This window comes from Orycteropus afer, unplaced genomic scaffold (assembly GCF_000298275.1).
Source record: "Orycteropus afer afer isolate SDZICR_OR568_19922 unplaced genomic scaffold, OryAfe1.0 scaffold00035, whole genome shotgun sequence".
Lineage (NCBI taxonomy): Eukaryota > Metazoa > Chordata > Mammalia > Tubulidentata > Orycteropodidae > Orycteropus > Orycteropus afer.
The window spans coordinates 18,444,273-18,468,094 of NW_006921622.1; the positions used below are offsets into that span (position 1 = coordinate 18,444,273).

The window sequence follows — 23,822 nt, forward strand, 5'->3', positions numbered from 1 at the left end:
TTACTTTTTCTTGCTTCTTTGTGTGGAGTGTGATAGTCTGTTGTCTCCGAGACATCATGGCCTTGTTGTATTTAGATCTCTGTTAACTGTTTGTGAAAAGCAGGCCCTTCTTGGTGTTTTTTTTATCATTGGCCCATTGGTAGAGAAGGAGGTGGTGGCTCTTGCTCAGTTGGCGAAGTTGTGGGAGGTGTGGTGTAGTTGTGTCTTATGGGGACTGTTGCTGTCTCTCGCTCAGTTAGAACAAAAATTACAATTGAATAACCATCAAAAAAAGTAAAAACACATGGACAAATAATGCACCATGTAATCACACAAGAAAGGAAAAAAGGGAAAAAGAAGAAGGAAAAAATAAGAAAATCTTCAACACATGGAGATAAGGCAATAAGAGAAAAAAGGTAGAGAAGGAGAATAATGAAGAAAAAAATGGGACAAATGCAAGAAGAAAAACATGGAACAGGGTTAACCATGAGGAAAAAAGGAAAAGGGAAAAAAAAAAAGTTGGCAGCCAGGAACAGGGAAAAGAAAAAGAGCTGAAAAATAGGACCTGGGAGGGGTAGAATAAAGAATAATAGTAAAAAGGACAAAAGTATTAATAATAATAGTAGTTTTAAAACAGACAAAAACAAGCAAACTGAAAACCAGAAAAAAGAGAAGAAAAGAAGAAGAAAAAGAAAATAATCGGGGGAGGGTGTGGCAGGGCACACAGGCTCCATCTGAGCACACAGACTGGGATGGAGTTCCTGCGGGCCCAGAAGGTGGGTGGGAGTGGGGCATTGCCGCACCTCTGTTCACCAAGCGGGTGTGGGGTATAAGAGTAACAAGAGGAATGTTGCACCTTTTCATTTGTTCAGGTCTGGAGTTTCCTTGGGGTTACTGGCAAGTAAAACCTGTTCTTAAGACCCTGGAATCTGGGAGAATGCTGTCCTTTAAATATCCAAAATGGTCAATCCCCTTGTAAACATTCAAAATGGTGGCATCCTCTGGACAGGCAAAAGTCACCTTTCTCTTTGCTGGTGCTTCACCTTTTATTCCCCACCCACCAGAGCAGTGCTCCATGCAGTCCCTGGCTAGCAGGGCTGATTTTTAGGTTAATTTTTAGGTCCTGCCACCACTCGGCACTTTGCAAGGTGTCTGTGCTGTGCCATCAGTCTTGCTCAGGATTGCTGCCAGACTGTAGCTTCGTTTACCTCTTTTTTTTGTATTTTCATGCATATTCTTCTACTAGTTGGGGTTTAGTCCACTTCTGTATCCTTCCCTTCAAGGCTCAGGGGTCCAAGATTATCTTCTGTGTCTGTGTTATTTGCTTCCCCCTTTTTTTGTTGAAGAGGGTCTGTGCCGTCTTTCTCCCTATTCTGCCTTCTTACCGGAAGTCACCTTTTGGTTTTCTAACTCCAGGTCTTTGTGCACATTTTATTATAATAGTTGGCTTTGTCTTCCCGATTTGCTCTTTGAAATCTTCTGTTCAGCTCTTTTCTTTTTCTCCCACATAGTTAACATTTATTATCTTTTTGTGTGTGTGTGTGTGTGATTTGGGTGAAAGTTTACAGAGATAATTCACTTTCCCTACACTTTTGTCTAATGACATTGACTCCAATTTACCACAATGCAACAGTCCCCCTCCCACTTCTTTCCTGTAGTTACCTCTTCCCTGTGTTCTTACCTCCACACACTCCTGCACCCTGAGCTATGTCCCTGTGCATATACAGCCTTTCTATTCACCCATGTTTGTTCTCTCCAAGGAGTTTATTTACCTAGTATAAATGTTCACCTCATATGCCTGTGTTTGGTTTGGCTGGAAGCCACAGGTAAGGGTTCAATTCCAGACCTGAGGTGCAGCTAGGCGCCATAGTCTCAGTGGTTCCCTCAGGTTCTATCAGACCCGCAAACTGGTCCCCCCCTTTGTTTTCCAAATGATTTTGAGTTTTGTTCCACATTGTTCTCCCACTCTATCCAGGATCTCCTACATAGATCCCCCTCCAAGTGGTTGACAGTGGTAGCTGGGTACCATCTAGTTCCCTCCAAGTGGTTGACAATGGTAGCTGAGTACCATCTAGTTCTTCTGCTCTCATAGTCATATAGGCTTTGTTGAGCTGTTTTATGTTGTCATCTCTTCCTTTTGCATTAGCTACTCTCCATTCAACGGGAATTTCAGAGTTTCTTCTGACATCCGTTTGGGTCTTCCTTTCCTGTCTTTTTAATGACCTTTTGAAATAAGCTACTAATAGTCTGTCTCATACCTGCCATGAGATAGTCTTTCCTACTTAAATTATTAACAACTCCACCCCTCCAGTTGCTCCTTCAAATCCTTGGTGTTATCTTTGACTTTTGTCTTTTTCTTACACCCACATTTAAGATTTTTCAGCAAATCTTGGCTCATGTACCTTCAAAATATATCCACGAGCCAGTCACATCCTGGATCAAGTCACCATCATCTCTTGTCTAGATAAGTCCAATAAGTTCATAATTGTCTCTTTGTTTGTTTAACCCTTTGTTTTGGTTCTCTAGTGTTTCTATAACAGAAATACCACATTGGATGGCTTTAACAAACAAGAATTTATTCTCTTAGAGTTTAGGGAGGCTCGAAGTCCAAATTCAGAATGTTAGCACTAGGTGCTGGGTGAAATCCCCTCGACCTTGGTCTTCAGACCTGCCTCTTGCTTCAGGTCAACTGGACCTTGAGGTATCTCTTAACTCAGCTGGCTGATGAGGCCGATGAACCCAAGGTTGGCAAGTAAAATGACATAATCCCAAGATCAGCAGGTCATACAGTAGGCTACTAGTTCAAATCCAGGAACTGGAGAGGAGAACTTGGCTAAATGCAGGATCCAAATTTGTCAAAAGGTGGAGACTTTTCTCAAAGCTGCTCCTTATATACTGGAAGCAGGCCATATCCCAAAGGTAACAACTAAACCACTCATAGATTCTACCATGGAGGTGATTACAGTCTCATCATGGGGAATAACTACATCCAGGTGGCCAGGCACTTGAATCCACAGCCCAGCCAGGTTGACACACATCCTTAATTACCACACCCTTTTTACATGAATTCCCCACAAAGTGGCCCTATTACAATAGACATAGGTTATGTCATTTCTCTGTGCAAAATCTTATTTTCTCCCATGTAACTCAGAGTAGATGCCAAAGTCCTTCCTAAGACCTAGGAAGCCTTACATGATCTAGCCGGTTATCTCTTTGACTTGAACTGTTTTTCTATCCCTTTCACTCTGCTGCATTCACACTGAACTCACTATTCCTTAAGCACTTCAGGCATTTTCCTGTCTCAGGACCTCTGTCCTTGTTCTTCCTTTTACCTGGAATGCTTTTCCCCAGATATCCTTAGGCTTGTTTCCCCTATACATGCAATTCTTAAAAGTTACTTTCTTGCTAAGGCCTTCCCTAGCTGTCCTAATATTTTAACCATGCCTCCCTTTATAACTTGTACAAATTTCTGTTCCCTGCGTGAGTTTTCTCTGGCATGCTGTATACTTTGCTTATTTATCTTTTGTATTTTTATCTGTGTGGATGTTCAGTGGTTAATTTCACAGCTGCTAATCCAAATGGTTGATGTTTCCAAACTGCCAGCACCTCTGTGGGAGAAAGATGTGACAGTAAGCTCCTGTAAAGATTTATAGTCTTGGAACCACCATGGGGCAGTTCTGCTCTGTGCTTTGTTGCTGTGAGTTGGAAATGTCTCAGTGGAAGTGGGTTTTGTTTTTTTTGTTATTGTTATTTTGGGTTACCTCATCTTCTGGGATAGAATATTTGTCTGTTTATTGCCATATCTTCAGTGCCTAGAAAAAGGTATAGCAATTTTTATACATGAATATTTATTGAATGAATGAGTGGAGCTTAACTTATGTGTATTTTTTTAAACACTGGATTAATTCTTAAACAAACAAAACGTTTCCTATATATTGAAAATTTCAAAGAATCTACAAGAAGCGTTCTAGAATTCCCAGGTGTATAGTAGAGCTGACAGGAGACAAGGTTGCAGTCACTTCTTGGTCACAGCCAGCTACCCAGAGGGACCAAGGAGTTGAACCTGTGGGCTCGGGACCATAGTCGCAGGGGACATCAAGCTCAATTGGGATTACATACTACACAAAACATTTTTCCACCTCCTACTTTGGCGAGTAGTGACTGGGATCTTAAAAGCTTGCAAGCAGCCATCTAGATGCAACAATGGGTCTCTCCTTGTCCAGAGCAAAGAAGACTGAAGAAAACCAAAAATTCGTGAAAACAATTAGTCTTAGCATTTGGTACATCATGCAATCGGCAGCCTGTACAACTGTGAAACCAGAGGGTGGCCAGCTACCATTGTCAACTACCTCTGAGGGGAATCTATGTAGGAAATCCTAGAGAGAGAGGAAGAACAATGTGGAACAAAACTCAAAATCATTTGGAGGAAAAAAAGGGGGGGACCAGGTTTGCTGCTCTGATAGAGCCTGGTAGAACCACTAAGAATATGGCCCCGAGCTGCCCTTCAGGTCTGGAATTGAACCCACACCTGTGGCTTCCAGCCAAACAAAAGACAGGCATATGAGTTGAACATTTACCTGAGGTAGATATACTCCTTGGAGAGAACAATCATGGGAGAAAGAAGGGCAGTTATGCACAGGAAGATGTCTCAGGGGGCATGAATGCATGGAGGGATGGACACAGGGAAGAGGTTACTATCGGGAGGAAGTGGGAAGGGAGCTGTTGCATTGGGGTAAATTGTGGTCAGTGTCATGAGACAAAGTGTATGTGAACTTCTGTATGGTAAGTGAATTTGCTCTGTAAATTTTCACCCAAATCACAATTAAAAGAAGACGAAGAAGAAGAAAGAAACGTTCTAGAACAAATAGAGGAATTTAGCAAAGTTCAGGTTAACAGAAATCAGTTGGGTTTCTATACACCAGCAATGAGAAATCTGAAAAGGAAATTAAGGAAACAATTTCATTTACAATAGCATTTAAGAGAGCAAAACACCTAGGAATAAATACAGGATATAAGACTTATACAATGAAAACTATAAAACATTGATGAAAGAGATTAAAGAAGATTTAAATAAATGGAAAGAAGTTCCATGTTCATGGATTGAAAGACTTAATGTTATTAAGATGTTTGTACTAACCAAAATGATAAAGAGATTTGTTGTAGTTCTGATCAGAATTCCAACAGCCTTTACAGAAATAGAAAAACCAGTTTTCAACTTTATATGGAATGGCAAGAGGCCTCAAATAACTGAAGCAATGTTGAAAAGAAAAGAACAAAGTAGAAGGACTCAAGCTTCCATATTTCAAAACCTAGTATACAGTAATCACAATAGCCTGTTACTGGTATAACCGTAGACACAGAGACCAATGGAATAAAATTAACAGTCCAGAATAAACCCACATCAGTGGTCACCTGTTTTTTGACAAGGGAGCTAAGTCCAAGGGAAGAGAAAAGTCTCTTCAATAAATGGTGCTGGGAAAATGAAATTTACACATGCCAAAAAAAAAAAGGCATCATCCATTCCTCACACCATACACAAAAATAAATTCAAAATGGATTAAGGATTTTACTTAGTTAACTAGATATGATATAAGAAATACCACAGGTGGACAGCTTTAACATGTAAATATATTCTCCCACAGTTTAGAAGGCTAGAAGTCTAAATCCAGGGTAGTGGTTCTTCGGGAAGTAATTTCTCTCTCTGTTGGTTATGGAGGAAGATGCTTGTCTCCTTTCAGTATTTGTGGGCCCAGTGTTCTGTGAAGATCTCCATGTGTCTTGGTATCATTTTTCCCCTAGGTCTCGGAAGTTCTCAGTATCAGGCTCTTTTGTCCACAGGACATATTCTGCTCCTGTCTCTTCTCTCATTGTGGTGGTCAGGTCCCTTCCTCTCTACTTGGTTTTCTCTCCTTTCATCTCTTGTAAGATAAAAGATGATGCAGGCCACAACCCAGGGAAACTCCCCATATACATCAGATCAGGGCTATGACCTGAGTAAGGGTGTTGCATCCTCCTCCTAATCTCCTTACAACTGGTTGGCTAATCACACCATAGGGGGATGATTCCATCATTACATAACTGACAAACCACTGAGGATCATGGCCCCACCAAGTAGACATAGGTTTTTTGAATACACAGTTCGATCCATGACAATACCTAAATTTGCAAAATAAAACTATAAAATCTTAGAAGAAAAAGCAGGTGCAATGCTCAGACCTCGCTTTCTACAATATACTATCTACTATTATAACAAAAGACAAAAGAAATAAATAGGAACCATAAAAATTAAAAACTTTTGTTCATCAAAAGACTTTACCAAAAAAGTGAAAAGATAAGCTACTGATTAGGAGAATGTCTTCAGGAACATGTCCAACAGGTGTCCAGTTAACCAAAATGCATGTAAAACTTCCACATCTTAACAACTGCAACAACAAGAGAGACAATAACCCAGTCAAAAAGTGGACCAAAGACTTGAATTCACCAGTGACATTTCACTAAAGAGGAAATTGAGATGGCCACCAAACATAGGTTGTTAGCTATCAGAGAGATGTACATCAAATCCACAGTGAGATACCATTTCAGAACCATGAGGGGGGCTAAGACTTTAAAAAAACATAACAAAAAACAAAAACCAGAAAATAACAAATATTGGTGATGATCTGGGAAAATTAGAACCCTAACCCATTGCTGGTCTGAATGCAAAATGGTACAGCCCTTGTGGATAATAGTGTGGTGGTTCCTCACAAAAATGAAAATATAACTGCTATAAACCAAAACAAAAACCAAACCCACTGCTGTCGAGTTGACTCCAACTCATAATGACCCCCATGCCCCCATGTAATTCGATTCCTCAGTTATATACCCAAAAAACTTGAAAGGAGAGTCTCAAATAGAGACTAGTACACCAGTGTCCTTGCAGGACTATTCACAGTAGCTGAAAGATGGAAACACCCTAGATGCCTAGCATCAGATGAATCGATAAACAAAATCTGTTAGTTACATACATGCAATGAATACTGCTAAGCCAGTAGGAGAAATAAAGTGTTTGATGCATAATACTACATGGATGGAGCACGAAGACGTTAAGTTGTGAAATAAGCCAATCAAAAAGGACAAATATTGTGTGACCTCACTTACATTAAAAGACAAGAAAAGGCAAATATTTATAGAACAGAGTTTATTATTTGGTTGCTGGGATGGAAGGGAGAGTCTACAGTGATGGAAATACTGCAATGATTAAAGGTAGGGTTGCACAGCTGATTATTGTAATTGCTGTCAGTAAGTTGTACATCTGTGAAAATTCAAAAAGCTGAATTGGCAGTACTTGTGTGATATAACCATGGCAAAAAAAAAAAAAAAAGTAGCTGAGGCTTGCCTGTGTACAACCGAAAACCTCATGGGATCTAGTTTCTTAGTTTGGAGGTTTATGGTCATAGTTTCATTTGGACATCCCTGCTTATTGTTCTGATAACATGTGTAGTTTTTCTTTTCTGCATCCTAGTTAGATGTGTAGTGGATGGGGTCTTAAAAGCTTGCATATGTCCATCCAAGGCTCAGTGATTGTTCTCTTCACCAGTAACAACAGAGGAAGGAGAAGAGTCTGGAGTAGGAGGAATATGGAATGTGTAGCTAATTGCCTCCATGAACAACTGCTTCATCTGTAGTGAGACCACAAGAACTGGATGGTGCTTGGCTACCATTGCTGAACATTTTGACCAGAGATACAGAAAAATCCTGATCAAAACAGGGAGGAAATACAGAATTTCAAATTTTCAGGCTCCAGACTTCCTGGAGCCATGTAGGGTAGATGAACTCCTGAAACTATAGCCCTGAGATAATCCTTAAACCTTAAACCAAAAAATATCCCCTAAAGTCTTCTTAGGAGCTCTGGTAGCATAGTGCCTAAGGCACTTGACTGCTAACCAGAAGGCTGGCAGTTCAAACCCACTTGCCACTCCTTGGAAGGAAGGTTGGGCAATCTACTTTGTAGTGGTACCACTTCAGAAACCCAAGGAGGGGTGACTATGAGTTGGGTCCAACTCAACAGCACATAACAACAACAAAGTCTTCTTAAAACCAAACAATAGCTTAAGTACTAAAAAATACCTGCCTTGAAGTATTGTAGGCGGCTTGATGGCACAGTTCTTAAGGCATTGGGCTGCTAACAAAAAGTCGGTGATTCAAACCCATCAGCCACTCTGCAGAAGAAAGATAGGGCAGTCTGCTTCTGTAAAGATTTACAGCCTTGGAAACCCAGTGAGGGTTGTTGTAAGTGGTAATCAGTCGACTCAGTGGCAGTGAGGTTTTTTTTTTTTTTTAATAGGATTATGCTCTTTTAAGAGCTAGCTGTATGGGATCACATTGACAACAGCAACATCAAAAAGTTAGAAACCTTAGGGAACAGTGAATTTACGTTATGCAGGGGGACAACTCAGAAATGGAAGATGAGAGTGGTTCACACCTTCAGGAATGTAATCATTGCCACTGAATGGTACATGTGAAAACTGTTGAACTGATGTATGCTTTGCTGTGTTTATTCTCAGCAACACAAATGAAATAAATAGAATTATGTATTAAAGAAAAAAGGTTTGATGTCAGTCCATCCTGCCACAGGTTGACCTGGCTTTTTTGTTGTATATATTTATATGTGTGTGTGTGTGAGTGTGTGTGTTCTTTCTAATGGAAGCTCTGGTGGCAGAGTGCCTAGGGCATTTGACTACTAACCAGAAGCCTGGCGTTCAAACCCATCAGCCACTCCTCGGAAGGACAGTTGGACAATCTACTGCTGTAGTGATACCACCTTGGAAACCCCAGGAGGGGTCGCTGTGAGTCAGATCCAACTCAACGGCAGTGGCAGTGGTTTTTTTTTTTTTTTTCCCTAATCTACTTTCTATTAATATTTTCCTATTTAGAGAGAAAAGCTCAATGTTGTAGCTACTCATTATTTTTTATTGTAAAATATCTATAAGAAGTCTTGCCATTTTAGTAATTTTTAAGTGTACAATTCAGTGGCATTGTATTCACAATGAGCCCTGGTGGCACAGTGATTAAGTGCTTCACTGTTAACTGAAAAGTTGGCAGTTCAAATCCATGTGTCACTCCATGGGAGAACGATGTTGGCACTCTGCTTCTGGAAAGGTTACAGTCTAGGAAACCCTATGGGGTAGTTCTAGTCTGTCTAGTAGGGCTGGCTGCTCTGAGTAGTAATTGACTCTGTGGATATGAAATTTTAATTATATTCACAATGTTGTGTAACCATCACCAAAACTTTGCATCACCCCAAACAGAAACTATGTTCTCATTATTGTTGTTGTTATATGCCGTCAAGTTGTACTCGTCTCATAGCAACCTCTCCTTGAATTGCTGAGGCAGTATCTCTACAGAAATAGGTTGCCCAACCTTCCTTCTGAGGAGTGGCTGGTGGATTTTGACCCGCCAGCCTTCTGGTTAGCAGTCAAATACCTTAGGCGCTATGCTGCCAGAGCTCCTTGGATTAAATTATACATGTTGTAAATCCTTGCTTCTATGCATGTGGTTATAATCCCATTTGAGAAGGGTTCTTTGTTATGTTAGTGAAGCAGGATTAGTGTAGGGTGTATCTGGAGTCCATGTCTTTTGGAATATAATAGAGATTGAATGGAAGTTTAGCAAGGAGAGATGAGGTAGAGAGATACCAAACTACATAATGATTGCCCAGGAGCAGAAGCTCAGGAAACATTAGGACCTTCCTTCAGAGCTGACAGAGGGAGAAAGCCTTTCTAGAGCCAGCACTTGAATTCAGACTTCTCCCCTTCTTAACTGTGAGAAAATAAACTTCTGTTTATTATAACCACCCACTTGTGGTATTTCTGTTACAGCAGCACTGGGTAACTAAGACAGCCATTAAGCACTAACTCTCACTTTACCTCCTACCATCAGCCTATGGTAACCGTTAATGTGCTTTTTATCTCTGCTTTTGCCTATTCTAAATAAGTCCCACGATGTTTGTCTTTTTGTGCATGGTGTATTTCACTCAGCATAATAATTTCAAGGTTCATTTCATAGCATGTATTATGTCCTTGTTCCTTCTGATGGCTGAATAATATTCCATTATATACATTATATATAATATTCCATTATATAATATATAACCAGAAGGCTGGTGGTTCAAACCTGCCAGCAACTCCATGGAAGGAAGACTGGGCATTCTAGTTACATAAAGATTTACTGCCTCGGAAACCCAAAGGGGGTTGCTATGAGTCGGAATCCACTTTATGGCAGCATATTTTGTTAATTCATTCATCTATTGATGGACAATTAGATTGTTTCCACCTTTTGGCAAATGTAAATAATGCTGCAGTGAACATTAGTAGTCTGTTTGAACTTCTGCTTTCATTTCTTTTGGGTATATTCCCAGGAGTGGAATTGCAGAATCGTAAAACAATTCTGTGTTTACCTTTCTGAGGAGCCACCTGTGGTAGTTATGTTTGTGTGTCAACTTGGCTGGCCCTGGTTGAGTGGCTCTAGCAATATGCTGGCTTCCGGTTTCTCTACATCCTCATTAATACTTGTTATTTTCCTTTTTTTCTGATAGTAGCCATCCTAGTAGATGTGAAGTAGTATCTCACTTTGGCTTTCAGAAACATTTTCTTGATTACAAATGACTTTGAGCATCTTTTTATGTGCTTATTGGCCATTTGTAGATCTTCTTTGGAGAAATATCTATTTAAATGATTTGCACATTTTTTGCTTGGGTTGTTTTTGTATTGTTGAGTTGTAGGAGTTATTTAATCTTCTTTATATTAAATGCTTATCTGATAAATGGTTTACAATTATTTTCACTCTATAAGTTATCTTTCATTTTGTTGATAATTTCCTTTGATATAGAAGCGTTTTATTTGATGAAGTCCAATTTGTTTTTCTTTTTGCTTGTGTCTTTGGTGTCATAGCTGTGTGTCTATTTGTGAGATAAAAGGTTCTGAAGATTTACCCCAGTGTTTTCTTCTAAGAGTTTTGTGATTTTAGGTATTATATGAAGGTCATCGACCATGTTTAGTTAATTTTCATTGTTGGTGTGAGGGAGGGTCCAACTTCATCTTCTATGCATTTGGAAATCCAGTTGGCCCAGCACCATTTGTTGAAAAGATTATTCTTTTATCATTGAGTGAAGTTGGCACCTTTGTCAAAAATTATTATTAATTGGTCGTTCATATATGGGTTTATTTCATGACTCTGTATTCTGTTTGCTCTGTGTCTATAGCAGTACCACAGTATTACGAACACTGTATGTAGCTTTGTAGTGGAATCTCTGGGTGGTAGAAACAGTTAACACATTTAGCTGCCAGTTGCAAGGTTGGAGGTACCTTAGAAGGAAGGCCTGGCAATCTGTTTCCAGTTGAAAATCCTGTGGGACACAGTTGTTCTCTGAAATCCATGAGGTCGCTACAAGTGGGAGTCAACTGGACAGCAGCTGGTGGTGGTGGAGGTTTATGGTATATTTTGAAATCGGAAAGTGTGAGTCCTACTTTTTTTCTTCTTTTTCAAGATTATTTTTGACTATTCAGGACTCCTTGAAATCCATTTTTTTTTTTTTGAAATCCATTTTTAAATGTAAAGATCAGCTTTTCCATTTTTGCCAAAAAAGGCTCTTGAAATTTTGATAGGGACTATACTGATAGCTTTGGGTAGGGTGATGTCTTTCCATTTATTTGAGTTTCCTTTGATTTCTTTCAGCAATGCTTTATGGTTGACAGTGAACAAGACTTTTACCTCCTTGGTTAAATTTATTCTTAGCTACTTTTTTAGGTGCTATTGTAAATGGAATTGTTTTCTTAATTTCCTTTTGTACTATTCATTGCCAGAGTGTAGAAACAAAACTAATTTTTGCATGTTGCAAACTTGCATCTTTGCTGAATTTATTTATTAACGCTTGTAGCTTTCTAGTGAAATCTTTGGGCTTTTTTCTACATAGGGTCTATAATCTGCAATTTTACTTCTTTTTTGATTTGGATGCTTTTTATTTGTTTTCTTGCCTAATTGTTCTGGTTAGAACTTTTGGGACAATGTTAAATAGCAGTGGTGAAAGCAGAAAGGGTGGTGAAAGCAGAAAAGAAAGATTTCAGTCTTTTGCCATTGAGTATGATGTTAGCTGTGATTGTCCTGTAACTGGTGTTTGTGATAAAGATAAGGTAAAATGCATCAAAGGAATAGTCAACTTCATTTGTATTTTATTATGAAAAATAAAATACGATGAAGAAAAATTATTATTATAAGACTTTCCATAGTTTTTGCCAAAGGATAAGGAGCCCTCAAAATCTGAAGGAAAAAAAAAAAGATTAGAATTTATTGCTTATGATAGTATGAGAATACTACACTGGTTAGGAACAGTATTTTTTAACAGAGCAGGCTGCTGATCTTATGTGGGGTTTTGGGAAGAGAGGAGTTTCAGGATTAGCAGATAGAGGCATTAAGTAGGGTGACATTATAAGTAACAGTGTGATTATTTGTGGTGACTTGGATAAGACTGTTGTTAATTGATTGGGACCCCATATTTATTGGAGTGAGTTTGTCCCTGATTGTCATTTAGAAGCAAAGGGCTGATATGGATTGGTTGGTGAGTGAGGCCAGTGGTTGTTGATTGATTGAACAGATTTAAAACTGGTTCTGATGGCTACTTGTTACCATGGCTTACAGATGAGTCAGTGTTTTCCTAAGTTTGAGATGACGTCTTTTACTCTGATGACCAGATATTTTCTGGTTAAAAATATTTTCATCAATATGTTCAAAATGAAAAGTATTTCTTAGTTTAGGTTTGTGGGCTTATTTTTTAAGTTTGCTATAAGAGGAATTATTTAATAATTTGTTTTAGAAGATCCCTCTTCTTTTAGATGCTTAGTTTTAACTAATAGAATTGTCAATATAACTTCGTTTCTTTCTCTTTTTTTCAGTAATTGTTTAGTTTCTTATTTTTAGTAATTGTTTAGATTTTTTATTTTTTTTTTGTATTCATAGGGCCTTGGGAGCTCTGGTGCTGTAGTGCCTAAGGCATTTAACTGCTAACCAGAAGGCTGGCAGTTCAAACCCACCATCCACTCCTCAGAAGGCAGATTGGGGAATCTACTTCCTTAGAGACACTTCCTCAGAAACCCAAGGAGGGGTTGTTATGAGTCAGATCCGACTCGACGGCAGTGAGAGTTCATAGGGCCTTATTCTTAACTCCCAAAATGATAATCTCTGGTGGGAATTTTCAGTTTCTTTGTAAATTTATGTGGATATTAATAAATATATAATAAATATGATAATAAAAAACTAATTACAATTTTCTGTTGATAACTCCAGCTTTTGATATTAAGTTTATATAGTAAGCTATAAAAGTATAGGAAAGTTACTAAGTCATTTTATTTTCAGATCAGATAGTACTATTTAATCCATATATTATGGCTTATAGTTATTTTTAAAATTAGCTGTTTCTCCTCCAAGATACTTTCCTGATTTCTTCTTTAATATTAATGTGGCTCATCCTATTGTTAAAGCTTCCTTTCAGCTAACCATTATTATATTTAAAAAGCAAAACCAAAAATATAGGACAAATGTAATTTACTCCTCTGTCTGAATCTATTGCTTTTAGGCTGTAAGCTCCAGACTCTTACTTAATGTAGCAATCAGAAGTTTTCCAAATTTCTTCTCTGATTTATGTCCTACTACTTACTCTCATGTGTTTTACACTTTTCCTTTCAAGTATTTGGAAACATTGTAGATGCCACGTGTGATGTTTGTGCTCAATTCTAATCTCTCGGTAGAATGGTTTTCTCGTACTGCTTTACCTGGTGAGCTCCTCTGTTTTTCCTCTTCTGTCGTGCCTTCCCTGTGCTCAAAATAATAAGTTCTCATATATCAGCTCTTATCACATTGTATCATTATTGTGTATTTACCCACCTTTCAGTGCAGGGAAGGTGTATTTCCTTGTGTATAGTTTGTACTTCATGATTGTTTTTTGCATGAATGAATGAATCAAGATGAGGAAGAATTAGAATTTTACAATATTGTTCTTTTATGTTTGTCAGTAGAATTATTATGAACTATTGTCTTTTTATGTATTTTTAAAGTAGTGATCCTGCCTTATCTATGAAGGAAGTAAAGACATATGAAAGTAAAAACTGGACCTCAAAAGAATCTGCGGTTACACCGATGTTGGAGAAAGCTGATTTGCTAACTGGTGTTTTACAAGTGAATGATGACAGCAGTTTGAGTGAAATAGGTCAAGAAGAAGGAAGGTAAATGATCTACATTCTTTATTTCCCTGTGAAGGAATGTTTTTGATTACTTTTTCTGGAAATAGGCGAGTATAATGTCCAGGCCAAGGCAAGGATACCAAACTATTTCACATGCTGCTGAAAGTTCATTAAGATGAAGATAAGTGACTTTGACACGGAGCATATTCAGTAAATGGCAGATATGGAAGCCAAGTGCAATGGATAATTGTAGACATTTTTGCTGAGAAAAGCAATAGAGAACTGGGTGATAATAGAGTAAGACAATAGGGTTTAAAAGAATTAGCTTTCTTGACTTCCAATAAGATGGAGTAATAGGCAGACAAGCGACACAGACCCTCCTCAACAAAGAAAAGAAAAACCGATTGACAGAGATCCAGAAGATAATCCTGGAACCCTGAGCTTTGAAAGAAACTATACAGAAGTGGATTAGGCACCAAATAGTGGAAAAACTTGAATGAAAACAGTGAGTACAGAGACGGGTGGAGCTGTGGACTGTCAGCTACTCTGACGAGACTAACAGCCTGAATATTTCCAAGTGGCATTGGGACCTGAGAATTGACCTAAAGATCAGTCCTGGTAACCAAGGGCTGCAGGGACAACTGCTCTGGTGGTCTATGACTAGGAAGGGAAACAGCAAGGAGGGAGATAACCTGAGCTGTGGACTTTCTGCTGTCCAGAGGATGCAGCCATTTTGATTGTTTACATGTGGCAGCCATTTTGGATATCTAAAGTGACCAAGGGCATAGCCATTTTGAATGTTTACAAGTGGTGGCCATCTTGGATATTTAAAGTGACTGAGGGTGCAGCTATTTTGAATGTTTACAAGTGGCTACCATTTTGGATTTTAAAGTGATAGCATTCTCATTTGGATTCCAGGGAGCTAAGAACAGGCTTTATTTGCCAGGGTTGGCAAGGACATACGAAAGGCTGACAATAGGAAAGGAGACAGGTGGTGAGTGTATAAGTGCTGTCAACTAGTAAATAGAGGAGTATAGCATAGATAACACACAAACAAAACAAAATGAAAATTGTGGGCAAGTCACTCCAACATATAATCACCAATATAAACACAAATATAATCACAAAATATAAACAAATATAATATACAATATAAATATATAAAATTTAACAAAATAATATATTTGTGTTTATAATCACAAATATAAACACAAAAACGTCACAATGCCTCGGAGACAACAGATCATCACAGTCCACACAAAGAAGCAAGATAAAGCAGGAGAAACAAGGGACCAGAATATAGACCCAAAACACAGTCCCTGAGGAAGATGCAGCATTGGAACTCCCTGATAAGGAATTTAAAAGAATTATATTTAGGTATCTTCAAAGGATTGAGAGACAGACCAAGGAAAACACAGACAAAACCCTAGAAAGATTTTGGAAGAAAATACAAGAACAAAATGGCAAAATAAATGAAAAATTAGAAATGATTCTAAATCTACAGATAGAAATCCAGAAGGTTTATACTAAATTGGCAGAAATAGATAACACATTGAAAGGGCAAAGAAGTAGAATTGATGCAATGGAAGGCAGAATTAATGAGATTGAAGACAAATACCTGAATACTTTGGAAAGGGATCAATCGGAAAAAAGATCAAAACAAAATGAAAAAAGCCTAAGGTTCGTGTGAGATACCATCAAAAGGAATAACCCACGTGTCATTGGAATTCTAGAACAGAAAGAGAAAAATAAAACCACTGAGAAAAATTTCCAAGATCTGTTGGAAGAGAACTTCCCTGATATGAAAGATGAGAATATATCCATTCAGGAAGTCCAGCGAACCCCAAACAGGATAGACACCAAAAGAAAAACACCAAGACATATCACCATCAAACTTACCAAAACCAAAGACAAAGAATCATGAGAGCAGCACAGGAAAAACGAAAAGTTACCTACAAGGGGCAACCAATAAGACTAAGCTCGGATTTCTCAACAGAAATCATGCAGGCAAGAAGACAGTGGGATGGTATATATAAAACCCTGAAAGAGAAAAATTTCCAACTAAGATTTATGTACCCAGCAAAATTGTCCCTCAAATACGATGGTGAAATTAGGACATTTCCAGATAAGCAGAAATTAAGGGAATTTATTAAAACCAGACCAACCTTACAAGAGATGCTAAAGGGAGCCCTTTGGACAGAGAAGCAACAACAGCCAACAACAACTCACCATTAACACACATGATGATATAACCCAGAAACCAACCCAGCTATGGAAGTATCCAGTGTAAAGAAGCCTACAAGATTGTAAACAGGGAACCAGAGAGACCAAGCGACAAATGAGGACAACTACAAACCAAAAAGGGGGGGGGGGGAGGAATCTTTGTTGTTACAGAACTTCTAGATGGTAGGGAAGTCAAGATAACTACAAGATAGAACAGACTGTTCTAAACTTGAGAAGAAAACTATAAATCACAAGGTAACCTCAAAGAAAATGATAAACCTTCACATCAAAATAAAAAAGAAGACCAGCATAAATATTCAGCAAATGCTAAAACAATAGAAATGAAGGAAGTAATAACATGATTCATAAACAAAACGAGCTCAGCATAGAAAATTATATGGAACAAGGAAATCAACACAATGAAAAAGCACATGACGAAAATGACAGCAACAAATTCGTATTTGCTGATAATTACATATCTGGCAAGGGACTTATCTCTAAGATTGATGGAAAACTCCAGCGCCTCAACACCAAGGGAATTAACAATCCGATTAAAAATGGGCAGAAGACATGAATAGATACTTCACCAAGGAGGATATGTAGGTGGTCAGCTGATACATGAAAAGATGCTCACAATCATTCATTATCAGAGAGATGTAAATCAAAACAACAATGAGATACATACCATCTCACCCCAGCACTGATGGCAAGGTTCAATGAGACAGAAAATAACAAATGCTGGTGGAGATGTGGAGATATTGGGACTCTTATACACTGCTTCTGTGACTGTGAAGTGACACAACCACTGTGGAAAGCAATATGGCGATTCCGTAGAAAGTTGGAATTGGAGATGTATTTGACTCAGCATCCCATTACTAGGTATATATCTTAGAGAGGTGAGAACCATGATAGGAACAGATACATGCATGCTCATGTTCATCACAGCACTATTTACAGTAGCAAAAAGATGGAAACAAACTACATGCCCATCAGCGGAAGAGTGGATGACCAAACTATGGTACATACACATACTGGAATGCTGTGCAGCACTAAAGAATAATTAGAGTCTGCAAAACACTGTATAATATGGATGAACTTGAAGGACATTATGCTGAGTGAAAGAAGTCAATCACACAAGGACAAATAAAGTATTTGTTGTTGTGGGAGGGTCAAGGAAAGGTTTATATATGGAGGAAAACCTTTGTTGGTTGCCAGGGGTGGGAGGGGAGGGAAGGGAACACTGCAAAAAAAAAATGCATTGACCCATTTCAGTTTAGTTTTGTGTATTTCACTGTAGATAAATTATAGTTCAATAAAATTCATTTCTTTTAAAAAAAAAGTTATATTTTGTATTTTGAGTTGGAACATTTTAAAATATGTTTGTATGCTGATGGAAGTGATTCAGTAGCGAAAGACAAGTTTATTATATTTAATTTTGTTTCCGCTTCTAGGTATTAAAAAGCTTGCTGGTTTTACTGCAATATCTTGTAAAGATTTACAGGAACAGTTCTTATCATTTCTATTCATGTTTAGTTGGGTGAGGTTTTTTTGATGCTTGTAATTTATTTGATTTTTAACCACGCCCCATGCTTGCTTTTCTTTTTTTGTTTTTTAGCATACATAGTTTTTTTGGTAAAACGTTGTTCATTCAAAATGTTTCATAATGGAACATTCTCATATAATTGAATATGCAGATAATGACTTAAAGTTATACTATCATACGCAGATTTTTAAAAATTACGTAATATTGAACATGCAAGCCCTTAGGCCCTACTGAATAGATTTTGACCATTCCTTGATGATTCAGATATTGCAGTGCTTTGACGGTCATGAATGACTGTGATTCTGTAAGGTACTCTAAATTATCCAGTGATTATCAATCTAAAACTGTTTAGATTATGAGGTAAGGAAAGGATTTTGTTGTATGAGCAAAGGAGAAATAAACTGCTGACAGTCTACTGCAGATTAGTTTAGGATTACAAAGTTCCAGAGTACAAAACCATCTTGCCCTGTACCTAACTGTTGTTGACACTTATCCTGTGCTCTGTAACTATTTGTTGAATGTATAAACAAACAGTTGGATGAATGAATGCCTATTAATGAGTTTCTTTTGAAAAAAGAAAGATTTATTGAAAATAGTTTTTCAATTTTGCCTAGTTATAAAGTCTTTTAATTTAAGAAAATATTTGCAAGATTCAGAAGTTACTATATGTAACCAAAAATGGAATGATAATATTCTTTCATTCACTATCCTATTACTTAAAAGAACTTAAAAATAAATATTATTGTATCAGCATACTGTGAACAACTTGCTTTGGAGCCAGAATTCCTGGGTTTTAATTCAGGCTTGTCTGCTAACTAGCTTTATGGCCTTCAGCAAGTTACCTAGCCTCCCTATGGCTCAGTTTCTTCTTTTGTAAAATATCTACTGTATTACCTACCTCAAAGAATTGTTGTGAGGATTCAAATGAGTTAAGACTATAAATATAAAGTACTTAGAATAATGCATAGTAGTCCTCAAACAGCTAACTAATATTTTCATTATTAAGTAAGGTTTTTCCTCATGTTACTACTTAAGTGCAGTAAAAATTTCCAAGTAAGATTTAGTGCCATGCCATTAAAAACCTTAAAAATAATAAGAAAACAACCTATCTCTTCCCATTATGCAATGCAAGTTGTTTTTCCTTTTGCTTTCCTGTCAAAAAACTTGATATAAATTTAATACTTTTGAATAATGATATTATTTATATATTTTCTTTGTCCTTTAATATTACTTTCTGTTTATAATTTAATTCCCATTGTAGAAAATAATTTTATTCTAAATTACCTGTAAACTTTCTTATGAACAGGAAAAATAAACTATAAATGCAAACATTTTATATATAAGACAGTGTTTGATATTCTTTGTATTTGACATATTAAATATTTGCCTAAAATGAATTTTTTGTTTTATAGGACTACAAAGAAAATATGTGATGAAAAGAGCAAGGTATTGTAAAAAAAATAATTTATTAAAATTGTTATTCTGTAGTTGGAAGCAATACATTTATGAAAGGTAAAGTGGAAAATTAGAAAATCTTTTGTTTTAAAATGAAAGAAATTTAATTTGAGAAAGTGATGTAGAAACAGTAGCTTTTGATAAAGGTATCTTTTTGACAAAAATTAATTATTTTAAGAAGTAAAATTAATTTTACTAAGATGTTTGATTTTGCTCATATAGAAAAGATGGATGGATATTTACTACCTCTGTAAGCTTAGTATATGCTATAAATATTTGGGGGACATAGCATTATTTATTTTATAGGTCCAAAAGCAGATTGATTGCATGGATGACCTTGATGACTTATCTCAGTCATCTGAAACAGCTTCAGAGGATTGCGTATTGTCTAACTTTAGTCATAAGAATCCTATGTTGCTAATCGAACAACTTGGAATGGATTGTAAAGGTAGGATCATTGTATAAATAGCCTTTTCATGTGTACTGTAGTAATATATAAGGAGCTTTGGTGGCATAATGGGTAAAATATATGGCTGCTCACCAGAATGTTGGTGGTTTCAGCCCACCAGCTGCTCTGTGGAAGAAAGATGAGGCAATCTACTTCTATGAAGATTTATAGCCTTGGAAGCCCAATTGGGGATGCTATGAGTTGAAATCGGCTCGATGGCAGTGGATATAATAATGTATGGGCACCTTGTTTAGCACTGCACCATTGAGCAATGATGTATATAGTGCTGTTCATCTCAGAAATAAGTTTTACTATTAAAATAGAATGAGAGCTGTTGTACACTCTCATCTGCAGAGCTTTGAGACTTTGCTCAATGTGAATGACACCTCCTGTCTTTGTTGACTTTACTTTTCTTCTTTGCCTGGAATACTGTAATAACCTCAGGCCTGTTTTCCCCATGTCCCCAAATCCTGGTCTATACTGCAGCCATAACTGTAAATACTCATATCTGAACATATATTGTCCTTGCTTAAAAAACCCAGCAGTCATTTTTTGCTATAAGGTCAAAGACCAAAATCCTTCACTTTAATCATTTCATGTCCTTTTTTCCCCTCTGTGTCCTAGCCACTTCCTTAGATGTTTGTTCCTGCAGTAGAGCTTTTTGTTTTCAAAAGCTTTAGTGAGGTATAACTGACTAGGTAAACTGCATGTTTCTGACACGAAATCTCATTTCATCCTTATCTTTTAGTTCCTCAGTACATAACATGTCTTTCTCTAACTGCTTTGAAGATTTTCTCTTTATGACTAGTTTTAGCAATTTGATTGTGCTATGCCTTGGTGTTTGTTGTATTCAATTTTCTGTGCTTGGGTTTACAAATCTATATGGGTCTGTATGGCTGTAGTTTTCCTTAAGTTTGGAAAAATTTTGGCTATTTTTTCCTTCAAATACTTTTTTCTGTCACTTTCCCCACCTCTTTAGGAACGTGTTTATTAGCCACTTCCAGTTATCCCACTGGACAGTGATACCTCATATTTACTAATATTTTCTTTTGCAATGTCTAATCTGCTTTTATTCCCATCCAGTGTATTTTTCTTCTCTGACATTGTACTTTGCATTTCTACTAGCTTGACTTTGGTCTTCTGAAAAATAAATTTTATTTCTCTACTTAACTCTTTATACATACAGAAAACAGATATAACTTTTAATTGCCTTCTCTGCCAGTTCTAATATCCATGATAGTTCTGGGTCAGTTTCACTTGATTGGAGCTCGAGGGCATAGGGCCTAAGGCATTTCACTGCTAACCAGAAGGCTGACGGTTCAAACCCACCAGCCACTCCTTGGAAGGAAGACCAGGCAATCCCCTTCCGTAGAGCTATAGCCTCAGAAACCCAAGGAGGGGTCGCTGTGAGTCGAATCGACTTGATGGCAGTGAGTTTTTTTTGTTTTTTTTTAAATGTTTTTTTCCCACCCTTCCTCATTGCATATTTGATAATCTTTGGGTGCCAGCCATTATGGATTTTATCTTGTTGGGTGCTGGATATTTTTGTATTCTTATGGGAGCTCTAAGGCTGGCTGTTCAAACCCACCAGCCACTCCTCGGAAGGAAGGTTGGGCAAGCCTCCTTCCATAGTGATACTGCCTCAGAAACCCAAGTATGGGTTGCTATGAGTTGGGGCCGACTCGACGGCAAACAACAACAACATGGGAGCTCTGGTAGCATAGTGCCTAAGGCACTTGACTACTGCTAAAATGGCAAGGAGGCCTCATATTCTGACCTCCTAGAACCCAACAAGAGGAAGACAGGATTACCAGCAATAACCCAAGGCCTATTCCTGCCATGCCAGACATGCTATGTCCCTCCAGCCCTTTCTCCAACCGTTCCTTGCAAAGAACCCGCTACCTCTCTCCTGGGTTCTATAATTCACTGCAGTGGCCACACGGAACTCACGAATTACGGGGTTTATTAGGGAAGCACCAGGCTACAACTCAGGTTCAGGAAGAACGCTCAGTCTCTCTCCCAGCCCACTGTTCCTCAGCCAACAGTCTCTCACAGTCTCTTTCCCAGCAGCGCTGGTCCCTCGGTGTCTCACTCAGCAATGCGTGTCTCTTGCGTCTCTTTCCCAGCAGCACGTGTCTCTTTCAGGGGCGCGTGTCTCTTTTGGCAGCATGTCTTCCTGAACCAGCAGTCAGAGAGCATTCTAGGAGGCCTCCTTTTGAGCCCGGCAGGGTGGTCAAACTAGCCAATCATAGCATCAGAACTCTTAAGCACCTGAGAGAGAGTGGGCACCTCCCAGAACATTGTTTTGTGCCACTCCCAACAGAAATACTCCAGGTGGACACCTTCAGCAATTAGGAGCTCCTCAGTTGCTCATAGCAAATCCCATCTTGTAGTTTACAAAGACTTACAGGTAGAAAAGCCACACAAAGTAATTTACTACACTGCAACTACTAACCAAAAGGCTGGCGGTTCAAACCCACCAGCCACTCCTTGGAAGGAAGGTTGGGCAATCTACTTCCGTAGTGATACCGCCTCAGAAACCCAAGGAGGGGTTGCTATGAGTCAGGTCGACTCGAGGGCAAATAATAACAACAGCAATAATTCTTGAACTTTCCTTTAGGATATGGTTACTTATAAATGGTTTGATCCTTTCAGGTTTTGCTTTTATGATTTGGCAGGTGGATCCAGAGCAGTGTTCAGCCCAAGACCAATTATTCCCTACCACTAAGGCAAGAAATTTCTGAATGCTCTACTCAAGTTTCCTGTGAATTATGAGAGTTTTTGTAGTCTGGCTAGTAGAAATAGACACTAATCCTGGCCCTGTGTGAACATAGGCACCATTTAATCTAATCTTTTCAAATGTTTTTGTTTTCTACCTTCAGTAGTTACTTCATATTCATGCACTGTTCATTACTCTGGTCAATACCCAAGGGGGACCCTCTAGAGTTCTCTATCTATATTGGTCTCTCCTCTCTGGTGTTCTAACCTTTGATCTCTATCTCTCTTGGTTTTTCCAGCTGCCTAGCTTCATAACTTAAACTCAAAGAGTCTGCTAGATTCCACCTCAGTTCCTTCTCCCTGTGCATGTCCTGGAAACTCTCTGAGGGAAATAAGCAGGGCATTTATAAGGCTTCATCTCTTTTGTATCTTTCATGGATTATTGTCATCATTCATTGTCTGAAGTTCAGTGTCTTAAAAATTACTGTTTAATGTATTTTGTCTTTTTCCATTTTTGATCATTTCAGGTAAGAAGGTAAATCAGTACATGTTACTACATCTTGGTGGAAGTGAATTGCCATAGATCTTCAGCACATGCTATGTAGACTGTCTAGAATGTTCTTCCTTCCCTTTCCTTAACTACTTTCAGATCAACCTTCAGTTCTCAGTGTAGGCATCTCTTGCTCAGTCAAATTTTCCTTGGGCTGATTCTCAATTATATTTTCTTATGTGATTATAGAACTCTGTTTTTTAAGAGTCTCTGAATTCATTGTTACCATTTTATTTGTCTCTCTCTTCTTGTAGGCATTGAGATAAACAAAAGTAGGAGTCTTCTTTGTTTCATCTACAGAGCTTAGTATAATGTCTTCCACATTGTAGATACTCAGTACATATTTGATCAATATATGAATGAGTGAGTGTGAAAATGAATGGGACTTTATGTACAAAACTACTCATATTATTATCTCTATCTTCATTTTCTCCCTGATACAGATTCTGTTAGTCTATTGAAAATCCAGGATACAATTCTTTCCTATGAGAGATTAATAAAACTAAAAAAAAATCATTGTGAACTACTTACAAGAAAAAATAAAAAAATGGAAGATAAGGTTAGTCGACTGCAAAAGGAGTTATCAGAAACAAAAGAAGTAAAATCACAATTAGAGCATCAAAAAGTGGAATGGGAACGAGAACTCTGCAGTTTGAGGTATAAAATCTTAGTTTTATAGAAATGTTTGAATTACTT

The 23,822-nt window shown here is 37.8% G+C and overlaps 1 protein-coding gene across 1 annotated transcript in view; it reads left to right on the forward strand.

Moving 5' to 3' along the window:
- The window catches only part of LOC103193265 (ankyrin repeat domain-containing protein 26), a gene marked incomplete at its 3' end in the record, with an annotated part of 130,106 nt that overhangs the window by 99,695 nt on the left and 6,589 nt on the right, over positions 1-23,822 (forward strand). The window contains 4 exon segments of the mRNA XM_007936421.1: positions 14,064-14,231; positions 19,368-19,401; positions 19,717-19,858; positions 23,570-23,783. Coding sequence (XP_007934612.1) covers positions 14,064-14,231; positions 19,368-19,401; positions 19,717-19,858; positions 23,570-23,783 — 558 coding nt within the window.